Source organism: Pogonomyrmex barbatus, unplaced genomic scaffold, assembly GCF_055798465.1.
Source record: "Pogonomyrmex barbatus isolate J1 unplaced genomic scaffold, ASM5579846v1 scaffold13, whole genome shotgun sequence".
Lineage (NCBI taxonomy): Eukaryota > Metazoa > Arthropoda > Insecta > Hymenoptera > Formicidae > Pogonomyrmex > Pogonomyrmex barbatus.
In genome coordinates, this window is record NW_028297109.1 from 3,846,646 (window position 1) to 3,863,261 (window position 16,616).

The window sequence follows — 16,616 nt, forward strand, 5'->3', positions numbered from 1 at the left end:
TTTTTTGGACATACTATATGCAAATTTATTTAAGTAGTCCTTATAATGATAATTTTCATATTTATTGGAAAACAATAATTTAGAATTAATATATGTTTTTATAATTAATTATATATGTTTTTATAATAAAAAAATAAATATATGTTTTTATAATATTAATTATAAGACGGATATTTTACAAATCTTTTTCTTACCTAAATAAAAATAATTTTTCTAGACAAATAAATTTATCTAAATAATTCGTATCGTATAAAAATGCGAAAAGTGAGGAAATTTATTAGCTTTTAACAGATGAAATTACAGATATTCTAGTGAAATTCCTCACTTTTGTAATTTCCACTTTGTTTCAAGACACAATCAATCCTCTGGGCCGGAGTTCTGTATTCGCTTACCGACAACTATCGGTATCGTTAACTAACGACAGCCAATGACAAGGACGATCTTGGAAAAAAGCGTGGTTGTCATTGGTTGTCGTTAATTAACGACACCGATTATCGGTAAGCGAGTACAGAATCCTGGCCCTGGATTCATTTTCTATTGGCAAATATGTTATCGATTAAAATTACTAGAAATCATCGTTTCCGATTGGATTACAACACCATGCATCGTCACATAACATCGAATACCGAGCAGTGGAATGTAAATTGTTCATAACGCACTGGACGCGCACGGGGATTTCATTCCAAAAAGAATTCCGGGTTTAACTGTTCCGGCGTGGGCGTCTGGGGTTGGAGACTGTATTCGTTTATTGGCATGAAAGCTGTATGAAATCGATTATTATAAGCATCAAGTCGCAAAGATAAAGCAACGATCATGTTGGTGCTGTTTGAAACGCCGGCGGGCTACGCGATATTCAAGGTAGGTTTGAATTTATCTGAAGCTTTCTAACCTAAACGACCACGCACGTGTTGATTTCATTTCGCTTCATACACAAAATTATTTACGAAAATAAAATTATCTTATGATCTAGCATGATTTTAAATTCGCAAATTAAATGATCATTCGCTTGCAGCTGTTGGACGAGAGCAAACTTTCGCGGTCGGAGAATCTTTATTTGGACTTTGAAAGTCCTGAAAACGCCAGTAAATTGTAAGTTTTTTTTTACTTAAGGACAATTAACTCCTTGGCAATTATATGACAATTTATTTCTATCCACACCTTTCCTATTTTGCAGAATTCAGCTGAAGCACTTTCATAAGTTTGAGGATACTACCGAAGCTCTAGCTGCCACTACAGCGATTGTGGAAGGAAAACTGTCCAAGTCTCTGAAGAAAACGCTTAGGAATAGCTGTACTGAAGCACATGAACAACTAGCAGTTTCTGATGCAAAACTGGGCAATGTCATCAAAGATAAGCTACAGTTATCCTGTGTGAGTAATACAGCGATACAGGAATTGATGAGATGTATCAGGAGTCAGATGGATAGTCTGATCACTGGAGTGACCAAGAAGGAAATGACGGCCATGGCATTAGGCTTGGCACATAGTCTTTCTCGATACAAGCTGAAATTCTCACCAGATAAAGTAGATACTATGGTGATACAGGCGGTGTGCCTACTGGATGATCTAGATAAAGAACTTAACAACTACATAATGCGAGCGCGCGAATGGTATGGCTGGCACTTTCCCGAGTTGGGCAAGATTGTAACTGACAATCTTCAGTACATAAAGACAATGCAATTAATTGGTCAGCGAGAAAATGCTGTCAATTGTGATCTATCGGATATTCTGCCGGAGGAACTCGAGGAGAAAGTAAAGGAAGCTGCGGAAACTTCGATGGGTTCGGAGATATCAGAATACGACGCCGAGCACATGCAATGCTTGTGTGTTGAGATAATCGAGCTTCATCAGTATCGATCTCAGCTATGCGATTATCTAAAGACCAGGATGATGGCGCTGGCACCAAATTTGACAGTCCTTGTTGGCGACTTAATCGGTGCACGACTGATATCCAAGGCGGGTTCTTTAACCAATCTTGCCAAACATCCAGCGTCTACATTGCAGATTCTTGGCGCGGAGAAGGCGCTATTTCGCGCTCTCAAGTCGAAAAAAAATACGCCCAAGTATGGTTTGATTTATCATTCACAACTTGTTGGACAATCCTCTAACAAGAACAAAGGCAAAATATCCAGGATGCTGGCAGCGAAAGCTTCCCTGGCGACGAGAGTCGACGCGTTGGGAGATACCACAAGTTTCGAGCTTGGTGCGGAACACAAAGCGAGATTGGAGGCGCGACTGAGGTTACTAGAAACAGGAAATATGCGTCGAATAAGTGGCACTGCCAAAGCGAAAGCCAAGTTTGAGAAATATCATAGTAAAAATGAATACATGCAGTACTCCACATCCGTAGACTCGACTTTGCCGACTGAGAAGAAGCCATTGATCGAGGAGATTGATATAAAGGAGAACGAGGAACTCATTAAGGCGAAGGAGAATGAAGAAGCCCCTAAGAAAAAGAAAAAGAAACACAGCACGAATGAGCAAATAAAGGAAGAAGCGGAAGCAGAAGAATCATCTATACCGAAGAAAAAAAAGAAGCAAAGCTTAGATCCTATTATAGAAGAAGGGGAATTTTCTGGTGCACAGATGAAAACTGAATCGGTTGTCACGCCGAAGAAGAAAAAAAAACACAGCATGGAACCTAAAACAGAAGAAGTAACAGAAGCTTCTGGTTCTCAAGAAGAGATTCAAGTAAAAACAGAGTTGGATGTATCGAAGAAGAAAAAGAAACGTAGTATAGAACCAGAAAATGAGGAAGAACTAAATAGTTCATCGAAAAAGAAGAAAAAATACAATATAGAATCTAAAACAGAAGACATAGAAGAAGCATGTAGTATGCAAGAAGTTGAAGCCGATTCAGAAGTCGTATCAAAGAAAAAGAAAAAGAGAAAGAAGGAATCCATCAAAATTGAAGAGGCTTCAGAGAAAGCAGAGGAGACATTCGAAGCAGATATTTCGATTGAAGCTGGAACAAGTGAAGGTCATTATTAAAATAAAAACTCGTGCGCGCGCGTGGAAGATTTACTAAGATTAAGTTATTTTCAACTTTCATATTTTTCATAAAAATTATTATCTTAATTCTGTAGGCAATAATTTAAAAACAACATCACTAAAAAGATATGTTGCAATATAACTTTTTAAATAGACTAGATTATAAAATATATTTCTTTAAAAGCTTGAATCCTTTATGTAGCTGTAAGATATTTCATCTTTTTTATATATTTTAGTAATTTTAAATTTGCAATTAAATATATTTTAATAAAATTTTATCATTATAATTAAAATATTTTTTATCGAAATTGGTTGATTTTGTAATAAAATGATTGCTCAAGTAATAGATTATAATTTCTATTTACAGGACAAAAGAAAAAAAAGAAGAAGAAGAAGGAAAAGGAAAATGAGGGGATTTTAGAAACGACAGTATCAGAAGAAATGGATGAATCAATGTCGAATGAGAAGAAAAAGAAAAAAAAGAAAGAGAAGCAAAATTAAACTTATATAGCATATACAAAGAAAAATAAATGAATACAAGTTTCTATATTAAATATCTATATATAAATATTGAATTTTTTAAAAATTAAGTACGAATATTCATTTTTACCAATCTAGATTAATTTTAACCTCGATTTAATTTCTATCTGTTTTTAGTTGTAAGAATTAGAAAAAGATAAAGAATAAATTTAACCGAGATTAAAGTTAATCTACATTAATAAAAGTAAATATAAGAAAGCTAGAAAAAAATCTGAGATTTGTTATTAAAATATTTTTTTCTCAGAATCTCAGAATTTTAATTAGATTAAAGTCGTTGATAATATTGCGATTAGGATCTTTAAATAGGATGATGGATTTGCCTGAGCATCGTATATTAAAAAATTGATTCATGTAAAATATTGTATAGTTTTCATAAATATATTAATGCATAAATATGATTTATTATTTATCTCTTAAAAAAATCCCAAGGTTTCCAAGATACCAAAATTTCGTATGCAAAATATTCTAAAATATTCTATTATATTAATGTATCTTGTACTATTTATATATATTTTTTGATACATGATTTTAAGTTATAACCACAATATTTTTATAACAGAATCACTTTATTTAACCCATACGCGAATACATTTGAAAATTTACTAAATATTTTATTCTAATGCTTATTCATTTGACTTGCAAACAATTACATAATAGCCGAATCTTCGAAAGTATAATTACGTTTTGCATATATATTAATAGATATAATTTTACGCAATTTTATATTTTTCCCGAAAAATATAATTGTATTATACGAATATGATCATATATATGTATATATATATATATAAAAGAATTCGCTTATAATCGTCATTATATTAATGATAGACTGACTTGTTAAATCTTACAATGTATATTTCTTGCAAAAATGAAATATTTCGTAATTATAATAATTAATACAATCGCATTTGAATATTGGCGATTCGCAAAATTAATAAAATAAAAAAATGATAGATTTTCTACAAAAACATTGCACGCAATGAATTAAGACCTTAAATGAAAAGCCGATTATATAATCAACAGTGCATGACTTGCCGAAAGTATACCTATATATTTTTATACATTCATATAAATATCCTCAATATTTTTTAAATCTTAATGTATGTATGACGACAGTACTGCCTACGATAGCATACCATAAATTTAATTATGAAAGTTAATTTAAAACTTTCATGTTGATGTATAGACATCTATAATGCATATTCTCTAGAGCATACACATCTTTATCCCCCAAAAATATATTTATCAAAGAAATAAGATATATTTATCAAACATTTAAATACTTCACACATACGTTAAGAGCATAAACGGTATCATTTCGATAAAGAGAAATTATGTAACCATAATAAAAAATATAGTACAAAATTAATTTATAGTACAAGATAGAAGCACTGTCACAAATAAATTAAAAAGTTTATTTCATGTTTAAAAATACGCTTTTTTTAAACTTTTAGAAGATGAAATTTAGAAATATTTAAAAGAAAAAATACGTTATAGATAATTAATCAGAGAATGTCATCAGTACTATGGAGTCCGAAACAAATTTGACTAGTGGACTTTGATCTATATACATCATTTGTCATCTCATTCTCTTTGTAATTATTTATTTTTTATATTCTTAAAATCTTTTCATGTTCTTAAATATAGACTCATAATTTTACTATATTTATCAATATTCCATATAATTTTTACATATAATTTTTCTATTTTATTTTCTTTCCAGTTTATTATCTAAAAATGATATCGTCTATGATCATACATATGTGTCATACACATCTTTTATCAAATTTCATTATGGAAAACAAAATGTTTTATTTTAATTACACGTCACGAATTATCGAACAATGTTACTGTGAGAATACACATCTCTATTTATAATTTATTATAAGAAGCTCGAATGCATCCTGGTGCATATAAAATGCGTTGCACACGTAGGACCGTAACTGCAATTAACATTTCCTTTTTTTGACATCCGGTGCGTCTTGCTGGTTAACTGCTGCGCATGAATCGAGCAAAGCGTTATAGGCGTGTACGCATTTCGTCTAACGATATAATAGCCGTTGTATAAAAATATTTTATATATCATTATTACTAAAGGATAACATATACAATGCTACATGACAATCGCCACTTATTCACATTCGACGATGATTTATCCGAGATTTACATCTTGATTTCAGTATATTTTCGATATTTTTATTTTAGTTTCCTATTTTATTATACATATCTTCTCGAATATATGATGTACGATATCACGAAAAATATATTACGCATGTACACTTGCAAACTACATGCAAATTTTCTTGATTGTATAAGTTCTCTCGCTAATTTTCAATCTCCTCTCGCATTCTAACATTACGCAAAATTATCAATGCGATATATTAAATATATATATATATATATTTATATATATATTTTTTTTCTTGTTATAATATAAATTAAGAGTCACCTTATAAGTCACGTTTCAACTTAAATTTGTACAATTCGCCGAGCGTAAATTATAATTTAGTATTAATTAGTATTAATTATGTAAAATACGATCGAGAAGTTCTGTAATACGTGGAAGCAATTTTTTAGTAATGACTAATAGAGCACGTTGGGAATAGTAGAACACTTTAGAAAAGATTAAGAAACTTTTTTAGAATATCGCAATTTCATTTTTTTCAGAATCTAACTGGTCGGCAGATATCTAAATGAGTCTACATTTCAAGAAATTATAGAAATATAGCGATTAAATATTTTTTTTTAAAGAAAAATTATAATTATAAATTTATGAAATATATAATGGATTATTGCTGTAAACTTTTGAAGATACAGCAAAATATGAATCATATATGTTCGAACTAATCGCGTATAATGCAAAAGAATATAAAAACGTAAGTGTGTTGTACAAAGTGTCCTAGAACAACTTTAATTATAGATCCTTACATATAAAGTTGCCTTTATTATAAGGCAAATCTAAAGCAGATTTTTTTTTTAAACAATTTTGTTGCAATGAAGCATTTCATTAGTAAAAAAATATTTAAATTTAGGTAAAATAATGCGAAAGAAGAAAGTGTTTGGTTTAATATATCGAAACTCGAAAATTATTTCATCTTCTCTGAAGTTGAAAATATTAATCTAATCACAGGAAAAAAACTGCGACAGATTTGTCATCGAGCTTGTGATTTCTGGGACACTCCGTGCAAATTCTCGACATTTCTATAGACATAAAAAAAAATGTATATAAAGTGCATAAAAAATATAGAGCATCTCACAGATAGTCTTCGGGTTGCATAATTTTTTTTCTCTTTCTCTTTCCTCGTAAAGACGCATTCTACCAGAGGATAGCAACGAATATTGCACACAAGTACTCAATTTATCGCAGACTGTGCAAAGAAATCCGCGGACTTATCCTATATGTTGGGAATACCGCGTAGTCCTTATTTCTATACAACTTTCTAAGAATCTTTTCTCTGGTATGCATAGCTTTATATATATATATATATATATATATATATATATATATATATATATATATACACACACACACACATACACATGTATGTGTATATATGTATATGTATATATATATAAAAAATTCTTTTAGAATAGTCTGCGACATTGTATTTTTATATGATACGTATGTATGTATATGTACAAAATACATAATAAAACGTTTCGCGGTGTTCTGTCGCGATGACTAGCGTCCGACCACCACTTATCGGATACTCGTGAATAGATTCAGCACGGACTTGTTCTCCTTCTGACTGCGGGCTTTGCTGAATACATTCCAGAAGCGCAGAGTTTCATCACCCGCTCCAGTGACGATCGCCTCGCCATCCGGTGACATTGCTAGATAGAGTACCCGGTATGAGTGCCCGGTGAGCTTAGCCACTTGCGTGAGACTGGGATACTTCCACACAAGAATCTGATTCTGCGAATAACCGTGCGTGCTGACTAGCTCAGAACTGTGCTTGCTCCATGCCAAATTGCAGACCTGTGACCCGGTGTCGACGCACTGCATCGGCTGACCAGTCAGCGTATTCCAGAAACGGATGCAACGATCAGCGGTTCCGCCACCGGATGCCAGCAGACCGTGATGATGAGGCGACCAGGCAATCGCTTTTACTGCCGCCAAATGTTCGGTATATGTTTGGATAGGTGCGAGGGAGTGTAAGTTCCACACATAAAGTCGATTGTCATTGCCACCAGACGCCAGATACTGATTGTCCGGTGACCATTTGAGGCCGCACACTTCTTGTCGATGAGCACCGAGCCGTCGTTCGCCAACAACACATGGCGTTCTCACATCCCTTTGTAAGATCAATCGATCTCTGCTGCCAGATGAGAGAACTTCTCCATTCCATGCCAAGGCTCCTACCCGAGCGCTGTGACCTTGTAGCTTGCTAACTTGCTTGTTTACTGCAACATCCCATACCTGTATATAGCCCATATGTGTACCTACTGCCACTAAATTGCCTCGCTCGTTCCATGCAACAGAGGTCACACTATTACCATCGCTGGACAAATCGCAAAGTCTTGTCACTTGGCTAGTACATGCTGACCATAGATAAACGCAGCTCCCCAAGCCAACACTGAGAACATTCTGGGAAGACCAGTCAACCAAATTCAGATAGAAGTCATCCTGTAGCTCGGGAGCATCCAGTACCTTGAAAGGTATTCTTGAGATTTTTCTGGTTGCCTTTCTGGGAGACCTCAAGAGCTTCTGGCTTTTGGCACTAAGAGGTGACAAGGAGTATGGCGAGCTCTGATCCAGCAGCGTCCGGTCCTTGGTAGGCGTAGTATACTTGAAGAGATTTTTAGTTACTAATGGCGAAAGTACCCTGCGCTCTTCACACTGCCCCTTAACATCTTCGATATTTGCTCCAAGCAGTTCATTTTTCAACAAGCAGGAATAAGCAATGCCATCACGGCTTCCCTCGCCATTCTCCCGCGTCTTCTTCGCCACCAGACCGCCCCGGGCGTTTTCGCTGATCATGGAGAACGTAGTTTGCCAGTTGTTGCCGGAGCGAGTGGGTATAAAGCGATCATAACTGTTGTTGCACGCCGACGTCTTCGTGGGCGAGAAGTACATGGGTGAGAAGTACATGGTATTCGAGTACATGGTATTCGAATAGGTGGCGACGGCGCCGGGCACCGCCGTCGTGGACGTCGCCGCCGAGCCATCACTGCTCACCGGCTTCAGCAGCCGTTTCTCATACTCGTGGTGGAACATGACACCATGCAAAGAAAACGTCTCACTTCACTGCACTAAGAGCCAGCTCCCTGCTATCCCGCCACTCACATAATTAACACACCATGGACTTCTCTGTCGTTGAGAGGCCGTGGAGTTTGGACGACGATGACTCTGGTCTTCGGAATACGATACGTCACAGACGCATTCCCAGCTCCGACATTCAGTTGTTCCGTGCGTTCCGTTCCAGCTTACGAGACGCTCTCAGGTCCGAGCTGTTGGTCACCATCCGTCGTCTTATATCAGCCGTGCCGTCGCCATTCGACGTCAGGTTCCAATCGAAAGCTCGAGAATCGAGGATCCGCACGAGGTCGACCGATCGCCCCGTGTCCACCAATAGAAACGTACTCCGGGGTGAACGGATTGCACTCGATCAGGGTGGGGAAAAGTCGATTCTATCGACCGTTTTCTCCCTTATTGATTATTTCACATAATAACTTTCGTTAACAAATTAGTAATACTTTGTTAAACGATTATTATTACTGTTTCACCATACCTTGCGTAACGTTGTGTGTATATCCAATTCAACTTTTGTCATTAAATTTTTGCCAGCATTTTTTTGTATTTCATAATAATGTTTGATAATAAAAGTCATCGTTTTGTTTCTAAATATAACCGAACGTTGAATTTTAATTAAAATATATTCAATTAAAATATGTTTTATTAAATTGATAGTCAAATACTTAAATTCTTTTATTTAGGAAGTAAAATGTATAAAGTCCAGTCCATTTCTATCAATGTAGATTATTTATTTTTTATCTTTTTTAATCCTAAGAATCAAAAAAAGATAAAGAATAAATTAAATCAAAATTAAAATTAATCTATATTGGCAAAAAATGGACATAAAAATGTAATTGATCAAATTAACAATATATTTATATTTAGCTGCTTTGCTTTAAACACATTGGAGAAAGTTTTAAACTGGTAACGAAAAATTGATAATGTAGTAATCAAGTTGGGAAAAAAGAGAATTATCTAAATTAAGGATGTCCTTTTAAGATATACTGTGAGAATTATCTAACAAGGATGTTCTTTTAAAACATACCATCGATACTTGAGTTATAGATTAGATTTCCATCGATAAGATAAATGAAAAGAATTTAAAAATGTTTACCTGAGTCTGAATAACTGAATATTTCACGATTTTTCCACCTCAAATATTCCAATTTGTGGCGATTGCAGCCATGTACATTGCGCATGCACAATGTGCAAAAGTGAATAAGGGAAGAAAGGTGGAAGATTTTCGCTAAAATCGATGACATTTTCGAATGTGAGAAACGGTCTGACGAAAGCTGCCGTGGCAAAAGAACCGCCAATGGGATCGCGACCATTTTCCGTTTTTCGACGCCGTTCGATGAGTCATCTGATTGGAAAGCGAAGGACGAGGAGAGGTCTGCTTTACACGCTGTCCAGAATTATTAGAACGCGACGCTTCAGTCCGAAAGAATTTGTTTACTGCAGAATTCGACCGGCGATGGCATCAGAAAGGAGTGACGCCTGTGATCCAAGCGACGTTATTTTGCAGGAAAATTCGGATGCCGAGACGCAAGTAAACACTCGATCGTCGAATACCTCATTTAACCTTCTTCGTTATCTTGAGAATCAGAATGAATCAACCGTCTCATTTCGAAGAGAGATTCATTTCATTCTGGAAATAATTCAAACGAACCTTCGTTGTAAATCCAAAATTCTATAGAGATCAATGTCTTGAAAAATATAGGATTTATCAGAAGATAAATATATACGTAGCTATTATCATATTTTATTGCTGATGTTTGTTATTATATTTTATTGCTGATTCTATATCATTCCATAAGAACAGCCATATAAAGTCTATTCTTTATTATCACACTACACTATACTAAAACTTTTTTTCTCACTTTTACATTTTGAATGTACGAGCATATAGCTAAAGAATAGATCTATAGATAACCGATATCTATATGAGATATCTTATATTCTTGCATAGGAAAGTTTCAGGTTTATTATGTAATTAAAATATAATTAAGTTTTTAAATAGATAAGAATTTGAGATAAGATTGGATAAGATTCTTCTTAAGGCGAACAAAATTCAATAAACTTGGTACACATTTTTTATCTAATTCAATTTAAATTTTTAACTCTAAACTTATCAAAATTCTCCAGAAATAAATGATTGGTTCTTTTATATAAGGATTTTATATACTGTACATTTATACTAATTAATTTTAGTAATTTAATTCTAATGTGAATATGATAAATGTTGATATATAGTGTGAACATAAATTGAGCAAAAAACCAAAGAGAGTGTTGCAATTTTCGGATGGTGTAATGGAGGAATATTCATCAGAAGATGAGGTTGATGCACCAAAGAATAATAAGACTATGTCGCATATAGATACTGTAATTATTAATTAAATCAATTAAAATAATATATGTATACATATTCAATAAAAATATAAAATAATAACACAATTGTGTTGTAGAAAAATATGAATTGGTTACCATGGGCATGGTATCAAACCACATCGCTAAGTTCTAAAATGTTAGACGGTTGTGATTACATCGGCGAATGCCTGGCCAATTTCTTTGGCATAACAGCGCCCAAGTATCAGTTCGAGATCAATGAGTTTTATAGGCTACAAGCACTTGAAAGAGAAATGTTTCGTAAGCAAGATTTGGAAATGGGTGGATGGAGTGAACAAAAGAGGAACAATCTCATAGCGAGTAGTGATACTATATTGGTAAATGAATATAAGTAAGCACATTAAGCGTGGATTTTATATTGAGAAACATGTTACAAATGTCTAGTGTATATTTTAGAATACGCTTAGAACATTGCCTATTGGTAGCTTTAATTGACAAAGATTTGTTTTGTGTTCAATTCTAAATTCTCTAGCAAATTCACAAATGGAAATAATAGTTGATTGAATGGTTTTAGCTATTTTTCTATGCAATATTAAAGTTTTTTAAATAATAAAAAATAAAAATAACCACGAAAAATTAAAAAATATATATATATATAAAATTTTTATGCAATATATATATATTTTTTTTAGAATATAAGAAAAGGATTTTTAAATAAAGATTCTAAACTTATCGCCTTCAAGATAGTCTAAATCAAATAATGTTGATATGTTGTCAAAACTGTATAATTATGACAAGTTTTAATGTTATTTGTCTCAAAGATATTACTCATTATAATAGATTAATATTATTTATTATATATCAATTGTATATTACTGATATATAAGATAGTATATTATAATTTTATCAAATTTGTTAGTAATATAAAAAAAATATATTACCTCATCGCGAGAGAGAAAGAGAGAGAGAGAGAGAGAGAGAGATTTTTTCAACTCTGCATTTGCACATACGTCCATATAAAAATAATATATATGATAATATATTTAAACAAACATCACTTGCGATTGATTATGTAGCCATACTGTGCTAAAATTATTATGCGTTCAATAACGACAATAAATGTAATTAATAAATGTATTTAATAAGAACGAACATTTTTTTTATAATTGATAGTTTTTATCATAAAATTATATTTTCTTCAATAAAGTGTTTTTCAAAAGCAGTTTTGTAAATTTACAGACATCGAGAAACAATACAGCATAGCAAATATATAACAATTGCTATTTGATAACATGTAAGAGATAATACATATTGCTTTCGATAGTTTCCTTTCGAATACCTCTTGAAATTCCGTATATCTCACTTGCCGCATGTATTTGTAGCCTTTTATAGAATAAAATCCCGTACAACACAAAAGTTTAAAAGATGTCCTGTAAAAGTCTTTAGACATTTGCATTTTGTACATTTTTTAGCACAAAGTCCTGTGTGTTTAAAAAAAAAAAAATTTATGTCTCCGGCACAAACCTATGCAACGCGCTGGTCAAAACTAGCAAGGAACTTTGAAGACCCTGCGGAAAATGTCTTTGTAGCCAAGAACCTTTATATTGCTCTATGTGAGCCAACATTTTGTTCGCTATGTCGGTTCTGAAAGTGGGCGGCAAATTACATACTCCTAGATTGATAACAGCAAGTCCCATATTGCTATTCGGATTCACGCCGACTCCAATCAATGTTCGACCAATTTTACAAGCCGTCAGCATCAGATCGGATGTCAATTGTAATTCCTGTATTTCCATTGACGCAAACTTGGAAGATAAATTTGCCTCGTACAAGGAATGAGATATTCGTTTGATTTGCTTTGTCATTTTCTATAAATAAATAATAACAAATAATAAATAATTCAAAATATTTGAGTATATATTAAGATACATTTTGAAGATTTAAATCTACAAATACAGAGATATACTTACAGCGAAGAGATCGGCTGAGAGATATTCCAAATTCACGTTATCTGGATCGGTCAGTAATCTGTACAAAGTGGAACCGCGATTATCTGGTATCTGTTGTAAGTCCTTGACCGCTTGATTTTTACTCAATGTTAACACCAACGTGTCTAGACGCCCCAATTCTAATATCGCATTACCGATTTTATACTCCGAATCTTGAAACACGTGTATGTCCAATAATTTCGTGATACATCTTTCCCTATAAAATAATTTTACTAAATACAGTGAACATGAAGCTTATCTAATGTACAATGTGGATTATAAATTTTATATGATGATTGTTACCTAACTGACGCAGCTAATTCAGGAATATCATAATTATCATCAGGTCCTAAATCTATTTCTGTCGTTGGATTCCAAGCTAACCCAGCCGCTATTAAATAACCAATCCATGCGAAAGGATGTGGTGTAAGATGATGACTCCCAGACCAATGTGCAACAACGACACCAATTGAGTTTTGCTCCAGAGAGGTTCTTATCGCGTTTCTTGTGTTGGCATATGTCGATGCTGGACATCCTGCTAAACTATTATAACCAGCTGTGCCAGAACTTGGTAAAACATTACCGCCCGCTACTCTGAATGGTTCTGTCCATTCGGAGAAATCATAATCAGCCTGCAACAGCCAAAAATATATAATAAATAGATATAAATTTCACTGAAATGATTATCTTTGCAAGTATATTATCAAAAATTATGAAAAGAAGTTTAGTATTACCTGAAATCCATATTCAACAAATATGATATTAGTAGGAACATTGTGAAACTCAGATTTGGAATGAAAACTATTGGAACATAAAAGCAGAGTTGTGTTTGAGCTCAAGTTGAGGATATGCCAGAGTTCTTGAAGGCACGTGTAAGATTTGAATACTTCCGACATGTCCGTTTCCAGTGTGTCATTGACGGATACGCTCAAGTCAAAACTATCAGCTTGCACTAATAAGGTAGTTAATCGCGGACCTACATGAACATAATTTAAACTAGGGAATACTGCAAGCAAGTCTTGAAAGATAGGCCACATATGCATCAAGTGATGTTGGCCAACATTGGAATCTACGTCCAACGTTGGAACTATCTCTAGATGGCGATCTCTGAAAAAATTAATATTATAATTATAATTATAATATTATTTTCAAATATTATATAAGATAAAAATCTATCTTCATTTAAAATATTGATTATATAACAAATAAAGAGATACACAGCTATAATTATCAAAAAGAAATTAAGATAATAAAAGAGCGGTAATACAAATAATGCTTCATAGAAAATCTCATGTTTTATTTGAATTATAAATGTACCTGCAATATCTGTCTAGAGTCACCATCTCAGACTTTGAATAGCAAAGTTGCCAATCACAATTTTGTACGAGTCTGGAGTAGAGATGTAAATGCGAGATTTTAAATGACGAGAGTAGATCAATAATGTGTAAAAGATATTCTAAGGTCGGTACTCGTCCTCTAGGCGAAATATCCAGCAATATACCACGATGCGCGAATCGTGGCTCATCTTTTATAAAAACAGGCTCTATTTCGCACACTTCCGATCTACTCTGATTCTTACTCAAACGTAGAATCTGCACGAATGTGCAAACCGCGTAATGAAGTCCTGCTAGGCTTCCAGCGTTCACTTTGATAGAATTATGTGTAATGTGTAATTGATAGCTATCCACAATGTTAAATAAATTTTTATTCACGACGCATTCTATCATGTTATCGTTGAGCAACTTGCCGCAACTGGGTTGTACTTCTCCAATTTTTACATCATGACCCAATTCCAGCAGATGAGTTCTGCTAATTTCCCACACGTCTAATATTTTATGCACAGATTCAGTGCCCTAAAAATAATTTTTATGCTCAGTGAAAAATTATAAATAAAATCGAGAGAATAGTTTAAAGATTCAGATTTTTGAAGGAAAATTTGAAGAAAGGAATATTAACATGTATCTACCTGGATTATTGATATAAAAAGCTCTTTTCCAGCGATAAATGGGCCCGTAAAATTTTTCAATTCGTTTACAGTTTTTGGTTGTGGCCATAGCAAGTTATAGATACTCCCTTTATCAGTGATAGATTTGTTAGGGCTCTCTTTGCTTGCATCGCGCAAAGGCACATCATATGTCGGATCTGTGGATTTGTTAGATTCGACTGACAATTGGCTCATATTGCATGAGAGACTTTTCTGACAATAATTTGTATCTGGATATGACATAGTGGGACTGTGTATTGTCTCGTTTTCGTTCATCATGAAATTCGATATAAATCTTTGAAGGAAACAATGTAAGGATTGTTTTTTCCTCGACAATTCGTATGGTGTTTTTCCTGCAAACGTTCTGAAAAAAGAATATATTTTCCTTTGAATTCCTATGTTTGTATACATAAGAAGAATATATTCGTCTAATTGATCGCTTACCCTTTAGTAGCTCGTACAAGAGGATTTGCACCAGCCTGCAAGAGCTCCTGGCAGATAGCAATGTCGCCACGATTTACCGCATCGTGCAATGGTGTTGCACCACAGCCATTTTCGGCATTTACATCGGCTCCTTTATCTATATAAAGGTTTTAATATGATAAAATGTTATCTTTAGATATCAACGATTGCATCTGTTTATATATTACCAAGTAAACACGCAATAATATCTTTGTTCCCATAACATGCTGCCCAATGCAATGGTGTGTTCTTACTACCCTGTGAATCCCACGAATTAACATCTAATCCTGCATCTAGTAGCTGCACTACTCTATCTACTCTAAAAAAGATATATATCCATTATTTTATGATACTGATTAAGACAATTACACATAATATTTTTTGCAATTGAAAAAAAAAATTATTGAAATATTACATACTCAGAAGCAGCTGTCGCCCTCAACAATTCCTCTATATAAATACGTCGTATTGCATCACTCGAAGCAACATCGACTGCATTATGTCCATTTGCATTCTGTACAGCTGGATCAGCACCACAATTCAAAAGTGTTCTCACAATATCCACCTGATTGGTCTAAATACAAAAGATATAATCTATATATCTATATAAAAAAATTTGAAGAGAATCATGCTAGGAATATAATCAGAGAAATATATTGCAAACCTTTGAGGCATATGATAAAAAGGTTCCTTCTTCCAAGACCGGTTGGTTTAGTATCTTGTCTCTTGTGATGCCTTCCGTGGCATTACCGTTTTCACCTAGGGCACAGAAAAGTCGATGATGTAAACAGTGAAAAAGTAAGAATCGATCTGTTTTCGATATCAACATATCAAAGATTCGTGTGATGTTTGGAGCGAGAAGAAAATGAGTTCTTTGGCATACGTACATGCATCTAGAAGCGACCTGATAATGTCAGTACGTCCGTGTTCGATCGCTGTGCGAATGTTCTCGCAGATGCCTTGCATCTCTGCTCCGCTCTCCGGGTTCGGCCTGTGGCTGCGGGTACAGTGGATCAGGTCGACGCGTCGCTAGATGTCATCGGACTGTCATTCCGCTGTCAGCTGTCGGA

General features: G+C 33.9%; 4 protein-coding genes across 6 annotated transcripts; 2 read left to right on the forward strand and 2 right to left on the reverse strand.

Annotated features, from left to right (window-relative positions):
• The first annotated feature begins 635 nt into the window (after nt 1-635).
• nop5 (nop5 ribonucleoprotein) lies at nt 636-3,923 on the forward strand. The gene is made up of 4 exons (XM_089072374.1): nt 636-858; nt 1,013-1,089; nt 1,175-2,979; nt 3,358-3,923. Exons 1-4 carry the CDS (start codon nt 814-816, stop codon nt 3,489-3,491), a joined length of 2,061 nt encoding a protein of 686 aa, XP_088928500.1. The 5' UTR covers nt 636-813; the 3' UTR covers nt 3,492-3,923.
• A 154-nt stretch (nt 3,924-4,077) lies between these two features.
• On the reverse strand, nt 4,078-9,170 carry fzr (fizzy and cell division cycle 20 related). The gene has a single exon (XM_011631215.2). The coding sequence runs from the start codon at nt 8,746-8,748 to the stop codon at nt 7,231-7,233; it is 1,518 nt and encodes a 505-aa protein (XP_011629517.1). The 5' UTR covers nt 8,749-9,170; the 3' UTR covers nt 4,078-7,230.
• A 799-nt stretch (nt 9,171-9,969) lies between these two features.
• LOC105422008 (uncharacterized) lies at nt 9,970-12,334 on the forward strand. Its single transcript, XM_011631214.3, has 3 exons — nt 9,970-10,315; nt 11,020-11,148; nt 11,232-12,334. Exons 1-3 carry the CDS (start codon nt 10,022-10,024, stop codon nt 11,505-11,507), a joined length of 699 nt encoding a protein of 232 aa, XP_011629516.2. The 5' UTR covers nt 9,970-10,021; the 3' UTR covers nt 11,508-12,334.
• Nucleotides 12,233-16,571, reverse strand: LOC105422005 (uncharacterized). 3 transcript variants are annotated; one of them, XM_089072372.1, is made up of 12 exons: nt 16,434-16,571; nt 16,211-16,305; nt 15,966-16,120; nt 15,735-15,865; nt 15,529-15,664; nt 15,067-15,448; nt 14,418-14,953; nt 13,835-14,207; nt 13,404-13,732; nt 13,083-13,317; nt 12,637-12,980; nt 12,233-12,542 (listed from the first exon to the last, which is right to left on the reverse strand). In XM_089072372.1, the coding sequence occupies exons 1-12, from the start codon at nt 16,510-16,512 to the stop codon at nt 12,326-12,328; spliced, it is 3,012 nt and encodes a 1,003-aa protein (XP_088928498.1). In that variant the 5' UTR covers nt 16,513-16,571; the 3' UTR covers nt 12,233-12,325. The 3 variants fall into 3 exon arrangements, with proteins under 3 accessions (XP_088928498.1, XP_011629512.2, XP_088928499.1); XM_011631210.3 differs by having other exon boundaries at nt 12,394-12,552; XM_089072373.1 differs by having other exon boundaries at nt 12,541-12,980.
• Between the last annotated feature and the right edge of the window lie 45 nt (nt 16,572-16,616).

Coding starts and splice junctions, on each gene's coding strand:
- nop5 (XM_089072374.1), top strand. CDS start 814: ATGTTGGTGCTGTTTGAAACGCCGGCGGGCTACGCGATATTCAAG. Junction 859..1,012: donor CGGGCTACGCGATATTCAAG/GTAGGTTTGAAT, acceptor ATTCGCTTGCAG/CTGTTGGACGAGAGCAAACT. Junction 1,090..1,174: donor CCTGAAAACGCCAGTAAATT/GTAAGTTTTTTT, acceptor CCTATTTTGCAG/AATTCAGCTGAAGCACTTTC.
- fzr (XM_011631215.2), bottom strand. CDS start 8,748: ATGTTCCACCACGAGTATGAGAAACGGCTGCTGAAGCCGGTGAGCAGT.
- LOC105422008 (XM_011631214.3), top strand. CDS start 10,022: ATGACATTTTCGAATGTGAGAAACGGTCTGACGAAAGCTGCCGTGGCA. Junction 10,316..11,019: donor ATTCGGATGCCGAGACGCAA/GTAAACACTCGA, acceptor GTTGATATATAG/TGTGAACATAAATTGAGCAA. Junction 11,149..11,231: donor CTATGTCGCATATAGATACT/GTAATTATTAAT, acceptor ATTGTGTTGTAG/AAAAATATGAATTGGTTACC.
- LOC105422005 (XM_089072372.1), bottom strand. CDS start 16,512: ATGCAAGGCATCTGCGAGAACATTCGCACAGCGATCGAACACGGACGT. Junction 15,665..15,734: donor TATTATTGCGTGTTTACTTG/GTAATATATAAA, acceptor ACCTTTATATAG/ATAAAGGAGCCGATGTAAAT. Junction 13,733..13,834: donor TTGTTGAATATGGATTTCAG/GTAATACTAAAC, acceptor TGGCTGTTGCAG/GCTGATTATGATTTCTCCGA.